Raw genomic sequence first — 17,078 nt, 5'->3', positions numbered from 1 at the left:
CCTGCCAATAAATATATGAAAATTAGTATAAAAAAGCCCTAATAATACTGAAAACATTAGCAAGGTGTGTGCGACGTTGATAAAAATAATCATTACATACGCGCTTGAAAAAGATCGTAATTACATCCATAACTTTGCAGGAATTTTTTTTTTCAATGGTTGACCATAATATCAATCCACTAAGTAATATTTTAGGCCTGTAGCATACTTGAAAAGTTAAAGAATTTTATGATATTATTAATGATAGTAACGATAAAAAAATAAAAAAAAACATGAAATTACCATAAAAAATGGGCCAACGGCACGCGGTGTTCCCAAGCGGTCACCCATCCAAGTACTGACCGCGCCCAATGTTGCTTAACTTCGGTGATCGGACGAGAACCGGTGTGTTCAACATGGTATGGTCGTTGGCAAACGCTAAACAATATTAATTTCTACTCTACCTGCCAATAAATATATGAAAATTAGTATAAAAAAGCCCTAATAATAAGAGAGAAGAATACTAGAAGTTTCACTTCTGTCTTGCGTAGGCTTGACACACCCACTTTTTTTAATAGTAAGTATTCCTCTCCACAGAAGTTATAGGTAATAAAGTATTTGCAATGAACCAAATAATAATTAATATTCACCTGTGTTTGTCAACAAATTGATTTAATTCGATTTGGGTCACCGTCACACGGAACAGGTCTATCAGGTCACATAACCTGTTTGGTGTCTAGTTGTCTAATATAACTAAACCCTATGGATGAATGCAATGGTACAAATTGCAGGAAGTTGCCTTATAGAAGATAGCAAACGTTTCCTTTGTGTAGGGACCGCTGGGAACATTAGAAAAATAATTTGCTGTCAATAAATTACCTCCGATAAGCTTTTCTGTCGCATTGGCCAGTGTTTGGCGGGATCAATGAATTTATTGCATTACACTAATGCATTTATTGGTGACATTTAGTAGGTTCTATTGAATAACTGAGGGATTTTGATAATTTAATTAATCAGAAAGCAGGGTTTAGCAAAATCTACACTTCTAATATTTAATTTAACAATTTACTACCAACTAACTTCAGAAGCAAACTACAATACAATAAAGACTTCCACACAGACCATACCAAGATAGAACGATAACATCAGACTAAAAAAATGAACAACACAAAAACCCACCATTGTTAACTATATACAGGAATTCAAATGTATAGCTTAGTTGTTGGTCAAATTAAGAGACAAAAAAATTTGTGTTAAAAATAAATAAAATTAAATAAATACCAAAGTTGACCCCAAAACAAAGTTTGTAGGTTTTCAAGTCCTACCTACGAATCAACTTGAATCGGGCTATTTAAATAATTGTGACACAATTTCATGTGCTTAGATAATATAATAATTTTATTTTTGGAATAACTTAATGAGTAAAAACTCAAATTGTAATAATTATTAAAGACAATATTAGCGATTCCTTAACGACAATTTGAAACAGGAAAAATATACCGTCACATCTAGGACTTGTACCCTGGACCCTTGCCTTTTGGGCCACCGCTCTACCAACTAGCTAATCCTAAAGGGATCATATTTCCTTCGGTCATATTCAACTGTATCATATTTTGAATAAGATACAAAAAATAGATACCTGTTGATATGACTTCGAAATCATCAACAAGCAACTGAAGGCGGTAAACTGACGGAGTTGGATGGGACGGTCTGAGAACTTGAGAATAATGGATAGGGAGGATGGATAACAATATTTCCGATATGCATCGCCGTGATGAAGATGTGTGTGCAATACTTCCAAATATCTCTATGAAACAGTTGTGCAATCTGGTTTTTTTTTTGTCATATTGTTACACATTGTGCGAGGTGCAGTCCAGTCAAGGACTATGTCTCGCGACCTGGGGGTAAGTCACCTGGGGGATGGTTTTAAGTTGTGCAATCTGCCAAGATAAGCTTGTATTTGTACGTTTTTGCTTCCTCAGTCAGGTTTAAAGGTTTTTTGTTTACATTAACTCCACACAGGAGGCCCTGAAGAAAAATAATTACCTCAGGGCCTCAAGGAAGGAAAGAAAGATATGGGAAGGAAAAAGGTATGAGGGGTGTGTGGAAATCTGGGGATCAATGTGTCCAGGAGTGACGGACGTATGAATCCACCCCTTCCACTGCGGTGCAAGGGGATGTGTCGAGAGAGAGTCCGGAGTTCCTGGAGTTCGTAACAGGTCTCCCTCGACCAGTCTCTCGACATTCAACCAAGATCTAGACATACCTAACCCCATGAGCCCGAGCACCCGTGCTAAGTCTCCAAACGTAGCGAACTACTTGTGGTGACCTATGTGCATGAATGTTAGTTATCCAATAAATGACTCCCGGGTGGCGGTACCCATAACCGCCTAGATATAACATTGCACGTCAGTTTATATTTTGTAAAGTCTGTCATGACCTTTAGCCGTTTGACATCTGGTTATTAGTGAGTACCCATGGCCTAATATAGATGGCGCTGATATAATGATGAATGATCACCCCTATTATAATATTGTCATCGTCCCGCACTTGTCTTATCCTATTTCTATATTAACTATTTAAAATAGAAAAGTAATTAAGTTGTTAACTAGACGAGTTCATAATAAATCGTCTTTGACTTGAATAGGCAAAAGAGGTCTTTCGTTTATCTTATTTGTGGTGTATATTTATATTTTTTTTACTTATATTTTATATATTTTCCTACTAGATGTGTAAAAAATTTGCATAAATCAAAATAAATACTCAAAAACAAAACAAACACCCTAATTGAATGAAATCAAATAACTTTTTTCGGCTCCTCACAGGACCTTCTAGTGAGGGTGAGGAAAATCACATATCTTTAGTTCGCATCATCACAGGTCTTCCTAGTGATGGTGAGGAAGATTAGGAAAATCACATATCTTTAGTTCGCATCATCACAGGTCTTCCTAGTGATGGTGAGGAAGATTAGGAAAATCACATATCTTTAGTTCGCATCATCACAGGTCTTCCTAGTGATGGTGAGGAAGATTAGGAAAATCACATATCTTTAGTTCGCATCATCACAGGTCTTCCTAGTGGGGGTGGGGAGGACTAGGAAAATCAAATAACTTTAGTTCGTCTCCTCACAGGACCTCCTAGTGAGGGTGGGGAAAACATATTTTAATTCTTATCCAGACCATATTTTATATCTTCAATGTATAATTATATAATCTCTAATAAAAAATAAATACTTATTTAATTTAATTGGTGCAAGATTTATAAAACTTTGCAATCAACATTACAAAATACAGACTGGTGGCGACCACATTCCTTTAACAGAAAAGCCACATATTTTTGCGCTGCGGCTGAAATCGAGCCTACAACCAATTCACCAAAGCAAAATCAGTTGATGACATTTTGATATTGGCAGTTAGGAAAATACACGATATTTTTCGCAATAATCAGCTAATATAACAATTGCTGTAATAGAATCAGTTAAATTAACAAACTTATCAACTATAACTTATCCTTCAGCAAAAGTAACTTTTTCCATAAATAGTTTAAGTATGGCTTGGGTTTCAGGATTTTTTCTATAAATTCTAATTTTCGTCTCATCAATAAGAAACACAATTACTGTAAGCCCTACACAGTCGGTTTAACACAAGCCTTTACCTTAAAAATATTTTTGTACATAATCCAACAGTTAAGAACATAACTACTCGTATCAAAACTACACGAATTTATTTCCGACATGCCTCAACACCACACTGCACTTGTGATAGTCCTACATCCGGTAAAATAATAATATATAAGCGATTCCCTGATACAAGTTCTCCTGTGTAAAATGCTAATTCCTTCAGTTACACGTTCGACTTGATCCTGCGATATCACACTCCTGCGTTCATCATGATCTTCTCTCTATCATTGTCAACTCTCATCATCATCGTGATCACAATCAGCAATCTACCCGGTATTTCATTATATGATCTTATCTCCTTACCACTCTCAAGAAGTGATATCGTCGAAATGGTTCAGATACATGATTCTGTAAGAAGTAGATGTCTATAATGCTTGACACATGAACATGAAGAAAATGTTGATTACTATGTATGGCAGAAGAAAAATGTGTTGCAAGTGAAGAGCAGAAGAAAAATATCATTTGTGTGCTGAACTTGCACGTTTCCAGAATATAGATGTCCAAAACTTTAGTGCACAAAGTTGAGGGTTTTATTTCAGTGTATGTGGTGTGGGACGATCCTCAACAACTGTGCTGAACTAATCAGGTTTCCAGAAGATAGACGTCCAAAACGTTGCAGTGCATAAACTTGAGGGTCTTATTTCAGCACAATCGGTATGGAACGATCCTCGACAACTGTGTGCTGAACTAGTCACCTCTTGCAGGTTTCTGGAACATACGAGTAGATGTCCAAAACTTTAAGTGCAGATACTTGAAGATTTTATTTCAGTGCAATTGTTGTGGAGGCCGATCATCGATTACGATGGAATTATTTAAGTGAAAAAATCATAATTCCTTCGTTTTGGTATATTTTCCTTATCAGAATTTACTTAATATGGGAATTTGATTTATTGAGAATTGTGAACACTTTCTTTGTGATTGATAAAACCACTCTCTGTCGAATCGTCAATTATTTAATAATATATTCTATAGCCATGGATCCTATGTGTAAGGGATTAGAAGTAGATATTGTGTGTCTAAACTTTAATTAAAAGTGAAGTGTAATGAGTACTGACTCATAAATATTATTATGGATTCAGGCGGACAATGCAGCGAGGAGTACGACAATAACCTGAAGGACACCTACCCTGACTATGGAAATACCTGGATGTACATTCCCGATGGAGAGGGGAACCCACAGATAGCCAATCTTACATCAAATCCACCGCCCGACAACCAGAGGTTTTTCTTCGGAGATCCGGAGAAGACCATATCCTATCAACTGTACACCAGGTAGGACGAACACGCATCTTTTGATAGTAAGTTGTGCAAAATCTAAAAAAATCTGACGCTTTAATGCATTTAACTAAGTTAAGTTAACTCATATATTCTTAAAAATATAAAGAAGAAAACTTGTCACTGGACAAATTCCCTAAGCCATAAGTACTGCACTTAATGCTACTATCCACGAAGATACCCTTTAAACACAAATCCACGGGATTTGTGAATTTCGACTCTGGCAAGGTCAAAGTTTTATTTATTTATTTTACTATAGGAATTATTTATTTATCACAACCCATTTGGGTTTTCACACTTCATTGCATTATAAGACAAGATAAATACAGAGTGTGGTAACAAAATATCAAGGGCCGTCAAGAATTAATATGTTCCGTGACAACTCAGAACAGTGACAAATCAGAACACTTCTGAAAACAGATATTTTTAAATAATTTTTATTATAAAGTAAAAATATTAATAATAATTTAAAAAAATAACAATTACAAACAAAATTATTAAAACTAAACTAATTCCTCAACCCAACCTCCTTAAACTATTTAACATAGTTGTTATCATTTTTCATGGCTTTGTATGACTTTTCAATAGTACTCCGAATACTCACTGTTTTGAAATGTCCGGTTACTACAAAAATTATTTCAATAATGTTATTTTTTATAATTTTATTTACTCGTACTCTCGTCTAAAGGACACCTAATGTAATATAATAAAACGATGCCAGTAGTCTCAAGGACACCTAATATAATGTAGTAAAACGCTGCCAGTAGTCTAAGTCTAAAGGACATATTATATGTAATGTAATAAAACGCTACCAGTAGTCTAAAGAACACGTAATGTAATAATAATATAAGAACAATTTATTATTTTTCATATCTGTTTTATTTGCGGGTCGTCGCAGAATTTAGTGTAAATTCCTTTGGGAATAACGTACTTTTATAAATTTGCTCATTTCTACTTGAAAATTTTGATGTTTGAGACGAAAATTCATAAAACTTATGATAAACAATTCAACAAGCAACTTGATCTTCATTGCACTCATTTAGAGACAACATGGAGAAGTATTCCGAACTAAAATTGAACACAAGCGAGAGCTCCAACGAGATAGACGATGGCGAGTCGCACCCCTTTAACGAGCCTTTGTTCGACCCCAAGAAGGACGTGAAGATTCTCATCCACGGCTGGCAGTCATCTGGCTCCAGCACCACGGTGGTGAATATGAAAGATGCCTACCTGGAGGATAGAGACTGCAACGTCATCATCGTAGACTGGGAATACCTGGCTTCCGACCTCTTCTACTTTAGATCTGCTCATAGAACAAGGGTAATTACAACATATGTTCAAATTATATGATACGGAGATGTCTGTGGCAACGTGGCTTTCCTGGTATTTGAGCCTTCCAAACATCACGGTAAAATATAAGAACCATCGGAGAAACTGGGTTTCTTCAAACTATTCACATTTCCTACAACTCTTCCACCAGCCTCATGTGGCTTCTAAGACACCTTTTTAATTTTCCTTCTAGCTCCCTTAGTTGGTGTATAATGTATACCCATATTGAGAAGCTTCCTTGCTTGTTTCGGGTTTGGACGGTCTGGATTATAATTATAACATTCCTGAAAAGATAACCCTTGTGTCAATTAGTCAATCTCTATTACAAACTCTCTTATAGCTAGTGGGAAACAAAACGGGCCGCATTGTGGAATACCTGATTTCAGAGCACGGGATGGTGGCAGAGCAGTTCCACATCATCGGCCACAGCTTGGGAGCGCATGTCTCAGGGTACGCTGGCAGCACCGTCCGATCAGGGAGGGTCGCGAGGATAACAGGTTCATATTAAATTATTCATTTATATTTGGATTAAGGTTATGAGTTATAGATTCAAGATGACAGAAGGTTGAAGAAATAAATAATAAAATCATATCCCCTTCACGAATCACGACTAAAAGAAACCAAGACCATACAATACAATATATAAAATACGATTAAATCCATTAAAATGCATTCGAATACCTTGTCCAATTCCTATTGTATTTCAATGTCATTTGCCCTGATGGTGGGCTCTGCAAAACTTTTCAACGTTGGCTTAGATAGGAAGATGTCCAATACGGCTCATCAGTTCAAAACTCAACCAAAGCAATTCCTCTTCCTCTTCCACTTAAAATATTCATCAAACTGTATTATTGCAAGACCACAGTTGTCAAAACTTAAATTAACCCCAGGCACCTCTGAAACTAAGTGGAGGTAATTCGCTTATCAATTATCCATTATTTGCTTGTATCGTAATTTTGTGTTTTCGATTTTGTGAAATTTGTGCGTGCTTCTTTAGGTCTAGACCCCGCCCTCCCCGGGTTCGAGTATTGGGCGGGTCCGCCTAACCGGCTGGACGAGGGGGATGCACAGTTCGTGGACGTCATCCATACGTGCTCTGGGGTCCTGGGGTACTCCGCCCCCTTGGGGCACGCGGACTTCTACCCGAACGGGGGTAAGGCTAGCCAGCCGGGGTGCGAGGGGCTTCCGGAACTCATCGGTAAGTTGAAATTGTATTGATTTTTCTTTATTTCTAATATAGTATTTAATCTGTAGGCACTGTCGAGGCGTTCTTTTCCTCTTAGCCTTCTTATTCTGCTTGTTTTTTTCCCTGTCCTACTTTTTATATATAGTCTGATGGTGGATACACAGGAATGCCGAGATTCCTCAGTCAACAATCTGTTGTATTTTTGATTAATATCACAAAGATCCTCAAAGTAAGATACCGAGTTCTTAAACTGGTCTCTAAAATTTATAAACAAAATGTCAAGCATGAGTAAATGAAAACGGAGTTTTTGATCTTATATAAGAATTTAACTTGGTTGTGGAATACTACAATCCTGTTTAATCACTATTTAATTATTTTATTATCATCATGTGACTTTTTTCATTTGATTTTTTTTCGTTCCGTGGGCCATTTTTTGTCCACGTTTGTCTTTTTCTATTCGTGTTAATAGTTAACGATGCTACAAGAGAGGTCGATTTTTTTTATAAAATAGGAGGCATAATACATGTGTTCTTCAGTGTAGTAACTGACAAAATTAAATCAACCATCGCATCGTCTGTACACCACCACACAACGGTTGAATCAACCAATGAGTCGTCTGTAGGGGTTTAAGTTCTTCCCCCGTAACACAAAATTCATGATACAGTAAATAATAGATTGAATATTGTCTTTTTTATGGAATGAGAAGAATTCCGTTTCCATCGTGGGCATGACATATTTAGGATTGAGTCTCATTGCAATTTTACTGTGGGCAATGCAAAATCACTTTAATTATTCAAGGTTAATTTAACAATCGGAAACTACAGTCACAAAACAAAATTATTACCAGTACAACAGAAAAATCAGTTTCCTTTAATAGTTCTACTAGTTCCCTTAAAGAACAGGTAAATAGTAGGTACCGAACTTTAAAAAAATAATTGACAATATTCGTGCATTCATAATATTTTGGACATATTTTCATCTTGGCAGTATAAACGAAGACGAAGATGTAAAACACCCCTCTAGGACTAAGGGGAGGGGGATTTTTTCTAATTCATGCTCATAAATTGGGTCAGGTAAGGTATCATTTTTTATGTGTTCATTAGTGCTCAATCCAGGGGGTGTATTGTTGCCTAACTATATCCACTAATGAAAAACTCTGAAAATCTATGGAATAAACTTTCCGAGTTTTTCATTGTTGTATAGTATAATAAGTAGGTTCCGAATAAGAATTGTACTATATATCATATATGTTTTTTTCGACGGTTTTTTAGGACCAATTCGTATAATAAGTAGGTTCCGAATAAGAATTGTACTATATATCATATCTGTTTTTTTCGAAGGTTTTTTAGGACCAATTCGTAAAATACAAAAAGCCTGAAGATATCGATCTAGTGAGTGGTTTGGTATGATTTGAGATTTTCAGGGCCAAAAGTATTATAGTGATTTGTTTTTGGGGTATTATACCGCGTTGAACTACTTCTTTTTTTAGCCAACGTTTCGGACAGCTGATTGGCTGATTACGAATATCTTACATGTGAGTATTATTCCAGAGGCCTGCAGTCACGGCAGATCGCACCAGTTCTTCGTGGAGTCTATCCGCTACCCCCGCGGCTACATGGCCCGACGCTGCAACAGCGAGGGGGAGGTCCGGGACGGAAGCTGCTCGGGCCCCGACACTCCCATGGGGGACTCCGTCACCCCCGACACCAGGGGGGTCTTCTACACCACCACCAACTCCAAGGAGCCCTACGCCAGGAACGTGGAAGAGGACGACAGCTATTGGAAGACTCTTACCAACATGATAGGAAGATAATTTATGGTTGTACAATATACACGTTAACCCTTTTATTTATTGTCATTTTTATCGATGGGCAAATTATTTTAACCCTTTGGAAACTAATATCAATTCCATGGACCTAAAAAGCCCTGGACGGAGCATTTTGAAAACAGTTTGAAGTCGCGGGGTGAGGTTTGGTATGAAAATGCCAAAATCTCTTTAATTTTTTAATGACGTATCCCATTCCTTGTGTCATCAAATACAACAAGACGAAAAATAAAAAATAATAATAGTTCATCATGCACCACTTTGCATACAAATCAGTTCAACAGTAGTCATACAAGATGGCTGCCAGGCATTTTCCCGTCACCCTAGATTTGGCTTCAATGCCATTCATAAAAAATTGCACTAATGCTCTAGCCAGGACTTTTTAGGTCCACGGTTAATTCAAATGAAAATTCCCAGTAGTAATGCTCAATTGTTTGGATGTATGAACAATCTATGTACATAATATCTTCGTTATCAAGAAATACACATTTTTTTTACCTCTAAGTAGCAGTGGCGGTCCGTGACTATTCGGTGAGCTAGAAAGTGGAAAGATTGAAGAATACGACATAATTAATGTTCTTGTAGCTGAAAAAATATATGTTTAGTCATTATTTTTCAATCTAACTCACTGAAAAGTCAAGGACCGCCAGTGCTAAGTAGATATGTATATGCATTCAGGTCTCAAAGGGTTAACAGGGAATATAAGGATGTAATCTAAAAATATACGTATGTAGCACTTCTTATAGCTACAATTTTACATTAACTAAGTACAAAAGTTATCTGCATTGTTGTGAAGTTTGAAATAAACGTCTGAATAAGTTATTTAGTTACTATATTTCGTTTTATGAACACCTCTCTGGGAGAACCTAGCAGGTGTTTTAATTTAAGGAGTTATAATCTTTAAAAATGTGTCGTCTTTAAGATTTAAACAACATATACAAAGAAAAACAATTGAGTAGATACCAAAATTCCAGATGACATTAAGATTTTTTTTAATAATTTGTATAGCGTCGCGATTGTGAAAAATCACTTCACGGATAATTTTTCAAGATATCTTTATTAAATTAGTGTCAATCATTTACATATTTAACACACTGCTAAGTGGGTACTTGGTACAGGTTTGAAAATGACCGTATTAATATTTAAAAAAAATAATAATACAGAATCAGTGTGTAAAATAGAGTATAAAGCGTTGGTAATAAAATAAGATAATCTACTACTATATAAATAAAAATGGAAATGTTCGTTTGTTCAAAATCTTAAATATCCAAAAGTTCTTCACTGATTGCTTTGAAATTTTGACGTTGAATTCGAATAAATTTTTTTATATACCTATATTATATAGATGTCACCTGTGACCGGTAAAAACATGATTTTTCTAAAAACCAGCGCCATCTGTTGGACGTAAAACCAACCCGCGCCATTGTTTATTTCATTGCGCCAAACAGCTTGTTAGGAATAAAGGAAGAAACTAAGCCTTATGTTTAACTTTTAGGGCTGTTTGAAGGACTTAAACTCATTGGCGGTATATTTTTAGCGTTTATCACTAACTTAGTAGTGAAACTTTGCATAATGTTAATCGACATTATGAATATGAATGGATTTTTAATGCTAGGATGAGGCATGTGCTAACAAAAATACATTTTTGTCGTTTTTTTCGTATTTTTATTTCATGGTTGCTTACTTGAATATAATGATTTTTATGAAGTCTGTTAAAGAACCAAAGAATAAAAAAGATTATAGGTTTACGAAAATAAATTAATAATCTTTATTTAGAATTTTTAATGCCGCTACGTTGGGTAGGTACCTTACTAGGTTTACTGATAAATTATGAAGTGACACGTTGTATGAAATATATTGTCATTTACAAATAAAAATAAAATTTATAGTTATTTATGAATGCAAGTTTTTAATCCATTCTTAAGCTATTTGAAATAAACATGTTACAACTAAATTAATGTAAATAAATAAATCTAAAAAACAAACAATATTTTCTTAACCCCCTTCTTTGTGGTTAAAATCTTTGCAACATATTATCCTCAGTTAAAGTGTTATGTATACATACAATGTAGGTAAGTGTATTAAATGTACGTTTATATTACTGCCATCTGGTTCATTTTAAAACGAGTTTATCGTACCTGATTAAACATTATCAGGTAATGACGAAGCGTTTTCTTTTAACATCGCTAGAGGGCGCTTTTCAAGACAAATGTTATGGTTATCGTGTGGTAGTGATATAAACAAATTGACGAGCAATCACGAGGTATGAAAAAAACTTTGAAACGTTGACAATTTATTGTAAAATCAACAAAATCGCACAGATACGCCACCAGGTCTTGTTTTAAGATAGAAATGTGGTGCTATGCTTTTTGTATAGCTGTAGGCGCATCAACGAAAATGTTATGTGCTTATGTCTTCAAAAAGTTTTTCAGAGATCAAATGGCGCCCCTTGTCAAAATCAGTAGACACCTAGGCCCTAGGTAGTAGGTAGGTAATTACTGTAATCAATAATATTTGGATGATTCGTATCTTTGTGTAGGACCGTTTTATGAAAAATAATCTCGTGTGCGACGTGATAGGGATGTTAGCTGTTAGGTGTTATCAGCTCCTTAACGCTTTTGCAATTCTGCGCCCGGAGTCAGCTGTTCCAATTGTGCCCGCATAGGACCGACACAGAACTTTAACACTTCATCGCATTTCAAAGATAATATTCAAGTTATGTTAATTATGGGTCTATGGTTTACGGTACTTGGACAGTAACAGAACTTAAATAGAACTTTCACAGAATTTGTATATTTTCTTTGAAATTTGATGAATTGTTCAATTTCTGTCAAACAATTGGCTCTAATATTTTATTTGACTAGGTATTTTGTATTAAATTACTAAAAAATATTGCCACCAATATAATAGGAATTAGGAAAAGGCTTATTTTTATCAATCTTTTTCTGAATTTTCAGTTCGGTGAAGTTCACCACAAAAAAATTTACGCAGTGTAAATTTTTTTGCATCTAATATAATTTTGATTTATCTAATTTATTGAATAGAGGGCAAAAAATGTTTTTATGATGTTTGACGTTAGTTAACATTTATTATAAAGAATATCTACCATGTCCTCAGAAATGAAATTAAGATTTGGGTGAAAAGTAAATTTCCGAAGAAACAATTTTTTAGCAACTAGGCCGTATTACATTGGTTGATTGGATAATTCACTTCCTACAGGTATTTTCAAAATGGCATTTCCAACCTCCTCTTTATTATTGTCACAAAATAAGTATATTTTTTACATCACAACAAATGCAGTGTAATAATAGCAGCCTCACAGGACGGCCCTGTGGCATACCGTTATAACGTATAACACTTAAATAGGTCGAACACTTGTCAGGGTTTAGCAATCATGTCACGACCACCGATCGAGGAGAGGTCAATAACGTTTGTACATTAACAATTAGCTGTCTCATTACATTACAGAATGATAAGTCTACCAGACAAAATAATTAAGGTGTGAAAGGTCCATCACATCTTCAAGAGTGTCCCAACACTCGGGATGGAGCAATAAGAGGTATTTTGTAGTGGAGAGGTAAGGCCCTCAGCCACGTATTCGGAGGTCAAGGGTTCAAATCTCGGTATGCGCAATCAAATTATATTTAATAAATTTTTTGTTCTTTCATAATTATTAATTCATCAAAAATAATGTATGGTTTGAGTATTTTCGGCACGTTCGGAGTACAATATACTCTCAGTATCGCCCTGGTAAAAGACCACCATTTCAGAATTTTAGCCGTGTTTGGTGACCAGATCTGAATAGCCAGATACTTCAATCTTCCTCTTTCCAACTCCATTCCCTCCCCATTACTTCCAGCCTCAGAACAAAGTCCAATTGGGAATGTCATAGTCTCACTGCCTCCGGACGAATGGGAACAGTTGGGACTCTTGCGCGATATTAACATAATATGTGTCAATTTTACCAAGTTTAATGCGTTAAACATCATATCATTATGTGATCCAATTACATCGAAAACTCGGACATAAATGAAATCTCGGATTCAGAAGAAATTATAGAAAGCCGTGGTGTAATATAACAATTTCTGGAAACCTGTATTTTTAATTGTTTTCAAAAATAAAATTTCGCTTGCGAACCATGTGATGCTATTTGGATAAAAGATAAGTAGAAGTTAATTTGAAGGGCTTTCCTCGGCCCAGTGATGGAAGGTCAAACATAATTTTTCACTTGTGATTTTATTAAACCTGATTTTTATTTTATTTATTCTTTTATTATTACTATATATTGCTTATTATTACTTTTTATTTTATATTTTATTCTTATTAGAATTCTCCAATTTCCTAATACATAGCCATAGAAATATATAATAACTCCTTAATGATATGGCAAAGGCTTATATCTGCTGAGAACATTTTTTTTGTCTAAAAAATATTGAGGTTTTATTGTTATTTGAGATTTTAAGAAGATATTTATAATATATATTTTTTCCATATCTAACTTTTCACCTGAAGTCATCTTTTGCCACCTCATATCTATTGGCCACTCAAATAAAACACAAAAGTTGTTTGGTTTAAACAATGCGTTATTATTATTTATAAGGCAGAAAATAATCTTTTTTATCAAACTTTGAGTTACATTATATACATACCAGATGTTGAATATCATTTATGGCGAAAATATACATTTTCACTTTATTCTTTTGCCACATCACGTCTAATGCTTTTTCCACGTGGCATTAAGTGACATTTTTTTTAAAGCCGCATACTTCAAAATGATTTCTGTTCTAGATTTATTGTTGCTAACATATTTTTTATTTGATTTTTCACGCCCATGGCTTTTATTTATTTACTATTTTACTATTATGTGTGCATTATGTTCTTAATATTTCCCCCACTAGGATTTCCCGTGCTTGGGAATACATTTTCTGTATTATAACTTTATTTTATTCAATTTACGTTTTAATATAATCTAATACTTATTAACGAACATAAGAATATAATTATTATAACGAACATAATTATTATAACGAAAAACAACATAAGAATGAATACTTATAAATAAGAGAGGAGGAATAAACAATTAAAATCATATAATTATGGCAAAACACCACTGGAAATTAAAATGTTTTGCTGGTTTGCCCGAAGTAATGTCAAATCCGCATATATCAAACATATTACGGAAAAAAAGGAAACACTGCTGATAGGGCTTTCCAACCAAGGTCGGTCCCGTGCAGGTGCAATTGGAGCAGTCCGCTGACTTGCCAAGGAGCCAAGGAGTATTTACAAGGAGAATAATAACCTTACACCTAACACAGCGCCTTTGAGGTTTTTAGCGTAGGGCCGGCCCTGCGTCCTACTATTAATGTTTGTCCAATCTAGGAGTAATGGCGTGTACTAATGGGAGATGACCAAATAGGTCCTGATATCCGTTATTGTTATTCGCGTGCCAAAGCAATACGCTTGTGAAGGCTTTGGAATGCGAGCGAAACCGTTAACTTTAACATGTAGCCACAACGAGAACCTCGTTGTAAATCCAGATGATAATCGAGCTGTACGAACTTGCGTAGTGTGAAATTCTTGCCAACTTTACGACAACACTCGTATCGTCAGCTGAATTATGCACACCTTCTCGATTAAATGATAAAGATGAAAATTGGTCACCTCACTACTGTTTTTATTGCATTTACAGTATACCGATGGAAATTAAACCTGATTTCACTTAAAATAAAATAGGTACCTACCTACACAGAATTTATTGCTTACAATATTTTGTTTTTGGTAATTGCAATACATTATCGTTGGCGAGGTATGTTTGAACTTGACTCATATATATTGTTAATTAAGGTTATTACTTTAAAAAATATGTGCATGGAGTTGGTGAAGTGTAAACATTTTAATGACTGCTAAAAGCTGAATGCCATTACCACGCTGCTGGTTCCCAATATAGGGGCGTACTGGAAGTCATATTTACATAGTTGAAAACAGCCTATTTTCAAGGAAAAATTTAGAGAAAATTCCGCAATTGGAGATAACTGATACAACAAGTACAAAATGGGGAAAGGGAAAAAATACAAGATTTTAAGTTTTCCCTTGGACAAATAAAGGAGCCATAAATCTACTTGCATGCTTGCATCCAATTAGCATGTTCAACCGTGTTTATAATATTCAGAGAGTATACAAGTTACAGTGGTATATAACCTTTGAAATCTAGGTTTTATAAATATAATAATTGACTGAGCGTGGTGCAGTATTATTTTTACTCGACCATTTGTCTATAAATTGGTTCGTTACGTTCTAGTTCCAGTATACTACCTTTTATCCCACCAGAATTCGAACAATCGTGGTTCCTAGGTACTAAGAGCTGTCAAATTGGATAAATCAGTTTTATAGTACCTACCGGCCTGAAGGAAGTTTAATTTGAAAAAGAAAAGTCACTAAGATGGTGACATTTCTTATGAAAAATTGTATAATTCTTTATTTGACAAATAAATTTTAAAAATTGGGTTAAATATTTATGGTTAGTAATTAAATTTGTGTTTTTAATTAACCTACTTACAAATCTTATGTATTCAGAGGAAATTTTGCTTAGTTTTATAAATAGGAGAAAATTAGAAACATATTTTTTACTTGAACCTGCGCTGTTCTGATATACATATATACGAACATATCAACAACTTCGACTTTCTCCGCAAATCTTTTGGCAATAAATTGAACATCATCCTTTAACGGTAAAATTATGTATATTATAGTGATAAATGGTTTTATTGCCAATGTGATTCTTTCTTTATTAACAGAATACCTGTTTGTTTCTGGCACACCTTTCAGGAATTCAAAATACGAAGAGAGTTTTTAAAGACATGTGCTTTTTTTAATACATTATATAGTGATTTACTTTTGTGGAATTGTGCCGTGTTTCACTACCTCCTTCTTTATCCAAGGTTTCGGACAGCATTGGTGTCCTGCATCAGGGCAGATATGATGACGGACACTGTAATGCTGTCCGAAACGTTGGCTAAAGAAGGAGGTTGCGCAACACCGCATAAAACCTAACAAATAAATAATACTTTTGGCCGTGAAAATCTCAAATCATATCTGACTTTACATTTTAAATTCAACTACTGTTAAGTATTATGAGGCTGAAGGTAGTAGGGAGGGGAAGGAGATGGGGAAGAGGAAGGTCAAATCTGGTCACTGAAGACGGCTAAAGCCATTTCAAGCAACATTTCAATTCTCAATGGTGGTTTTACACGAGGGCGATACTGAGAGTATCTCCCACTCTGGAACGTGTCACAAATTTTTACATTTTATAAATTATTAAATTATGAAATAACACAAATTAATCAAATAAAATTTACTATGCGCAAGCTGGGATTTGTACCTGCGACCTTCGGATTGCTAGTCGAGAGCCTTACCCCTCGACCATTGAGGCCTTATTTAATTAATAAATCAAATTTATTTATTTAAAATGAGCAATCAACTAACTCTTAATTAATATTTTCTACCTTCAGGTTAATTTGAAAAGTAACTGTGGTAATTATTAATTACACCATCAGAACTGGAGACAACATTAAATAAATTAAATGCTTACAGACGTCGCATTGTATGAAAATATCCCATTAATTATGTTGGATTAATGGTGTGGGCTTTCAATGTTGGTAACTATTTTTATTTTGTGGTAATAATTCAGACGACTTGTCAATGCATATATTATTAAAATAACTCTAACTAACACAACCTAAAAACTTATTTTGTGCATGTTTTACACCTCCCCGACTTAAATAGTTGTTTCCAGTAGCAATTAACTT

The 17,078-nt window shown here is 34.8% G+C and overlaps 1 protein-coding gene and 1 non-coding gene across 2 annotated transcripts; one reads left to right on the top strand and one right to left on the bottom strand.

The window, feature by feature from the left end:
* Positions 1-293: 293 nt before the first annotated feature.
* On the bottom strand, positions 294-412 carry LOC149421106 (5S ribosomal RNA). The gene has a single exon (XR_016302675.1). It is a non-coding gene; the product is annotated as a 5S ribosomal RNA (ribosomal RNA).
* A 3,455-nt stretch (positions 413-3,867) lies between these two features.
* Positions 3,868-9,261, top strand: LOC149421105 (pancreatic triacylglycerol lipase-like). Its single transcript, XM_089635165.1, has 6 exons — positions 3,868-3,931; positions 4,738-4,930; positions 5,977-6,253; positions 6,603-6,759; positions 7,260-7,460; positions 8,999-9,261. The coding sequence occupies exons 1-6, from the start codon at positions 3,868-3,870 to the stop codon at positions 9,259-9,261; spliced, it is 1,155 nt and encodes a 384-aa protein (XP_089491291.1).
* The last annotated feature ends 7,817 nt before the right edge of the window (positions 9,262-17,078 follow it).

The sequence above is a fragment of the Hesperophylax consimilis genome, chromosome 9, assembly GCF_061612785.1.
Source record: "Hesperophylax consimilis isolate HC1 chromosome 9, BYU_Hcon_1.0, whole genome shotgun sequence".
Taxonomy (NCBI): domain Eukaryota; kingdom Metazoa; phylum Arthropoda; class Insecta; order Trichoptera; family Limnephilidae; genus Hesperophylax; species Hesperophylax consimilis.
The sequence above is the reverse complement of the archived record's forward strand: the minus strand, read 5'-3'. Positions and strand labels throughout refer to the sequence as shown.

Excerpts from the sequence above, each read along its gene's own strand:
- LOC149421105 (XM_089635165.1), top strand. The coding sequence starts at position 3,868 with ATGATCTTCTCTCTATCATTGTCAACTCTCATCATCATCGTGATCACA. Across the intron at positions 6,254-6,602 it reads GATCTGCTCATAGAACAAGG|CTAGTGGGAAACAAAACGGG; the intron begins GTAATTACAACA and ends ACTCTCTTATAG. Across the intron at positions 6,760-7,259 it reads GAGGGTCGCGAGGATAACAG|GTCTAGACCCCGCCCTCCCC; the intron begins GTTCATATTAAA and ends GTGCTTCTTTAG.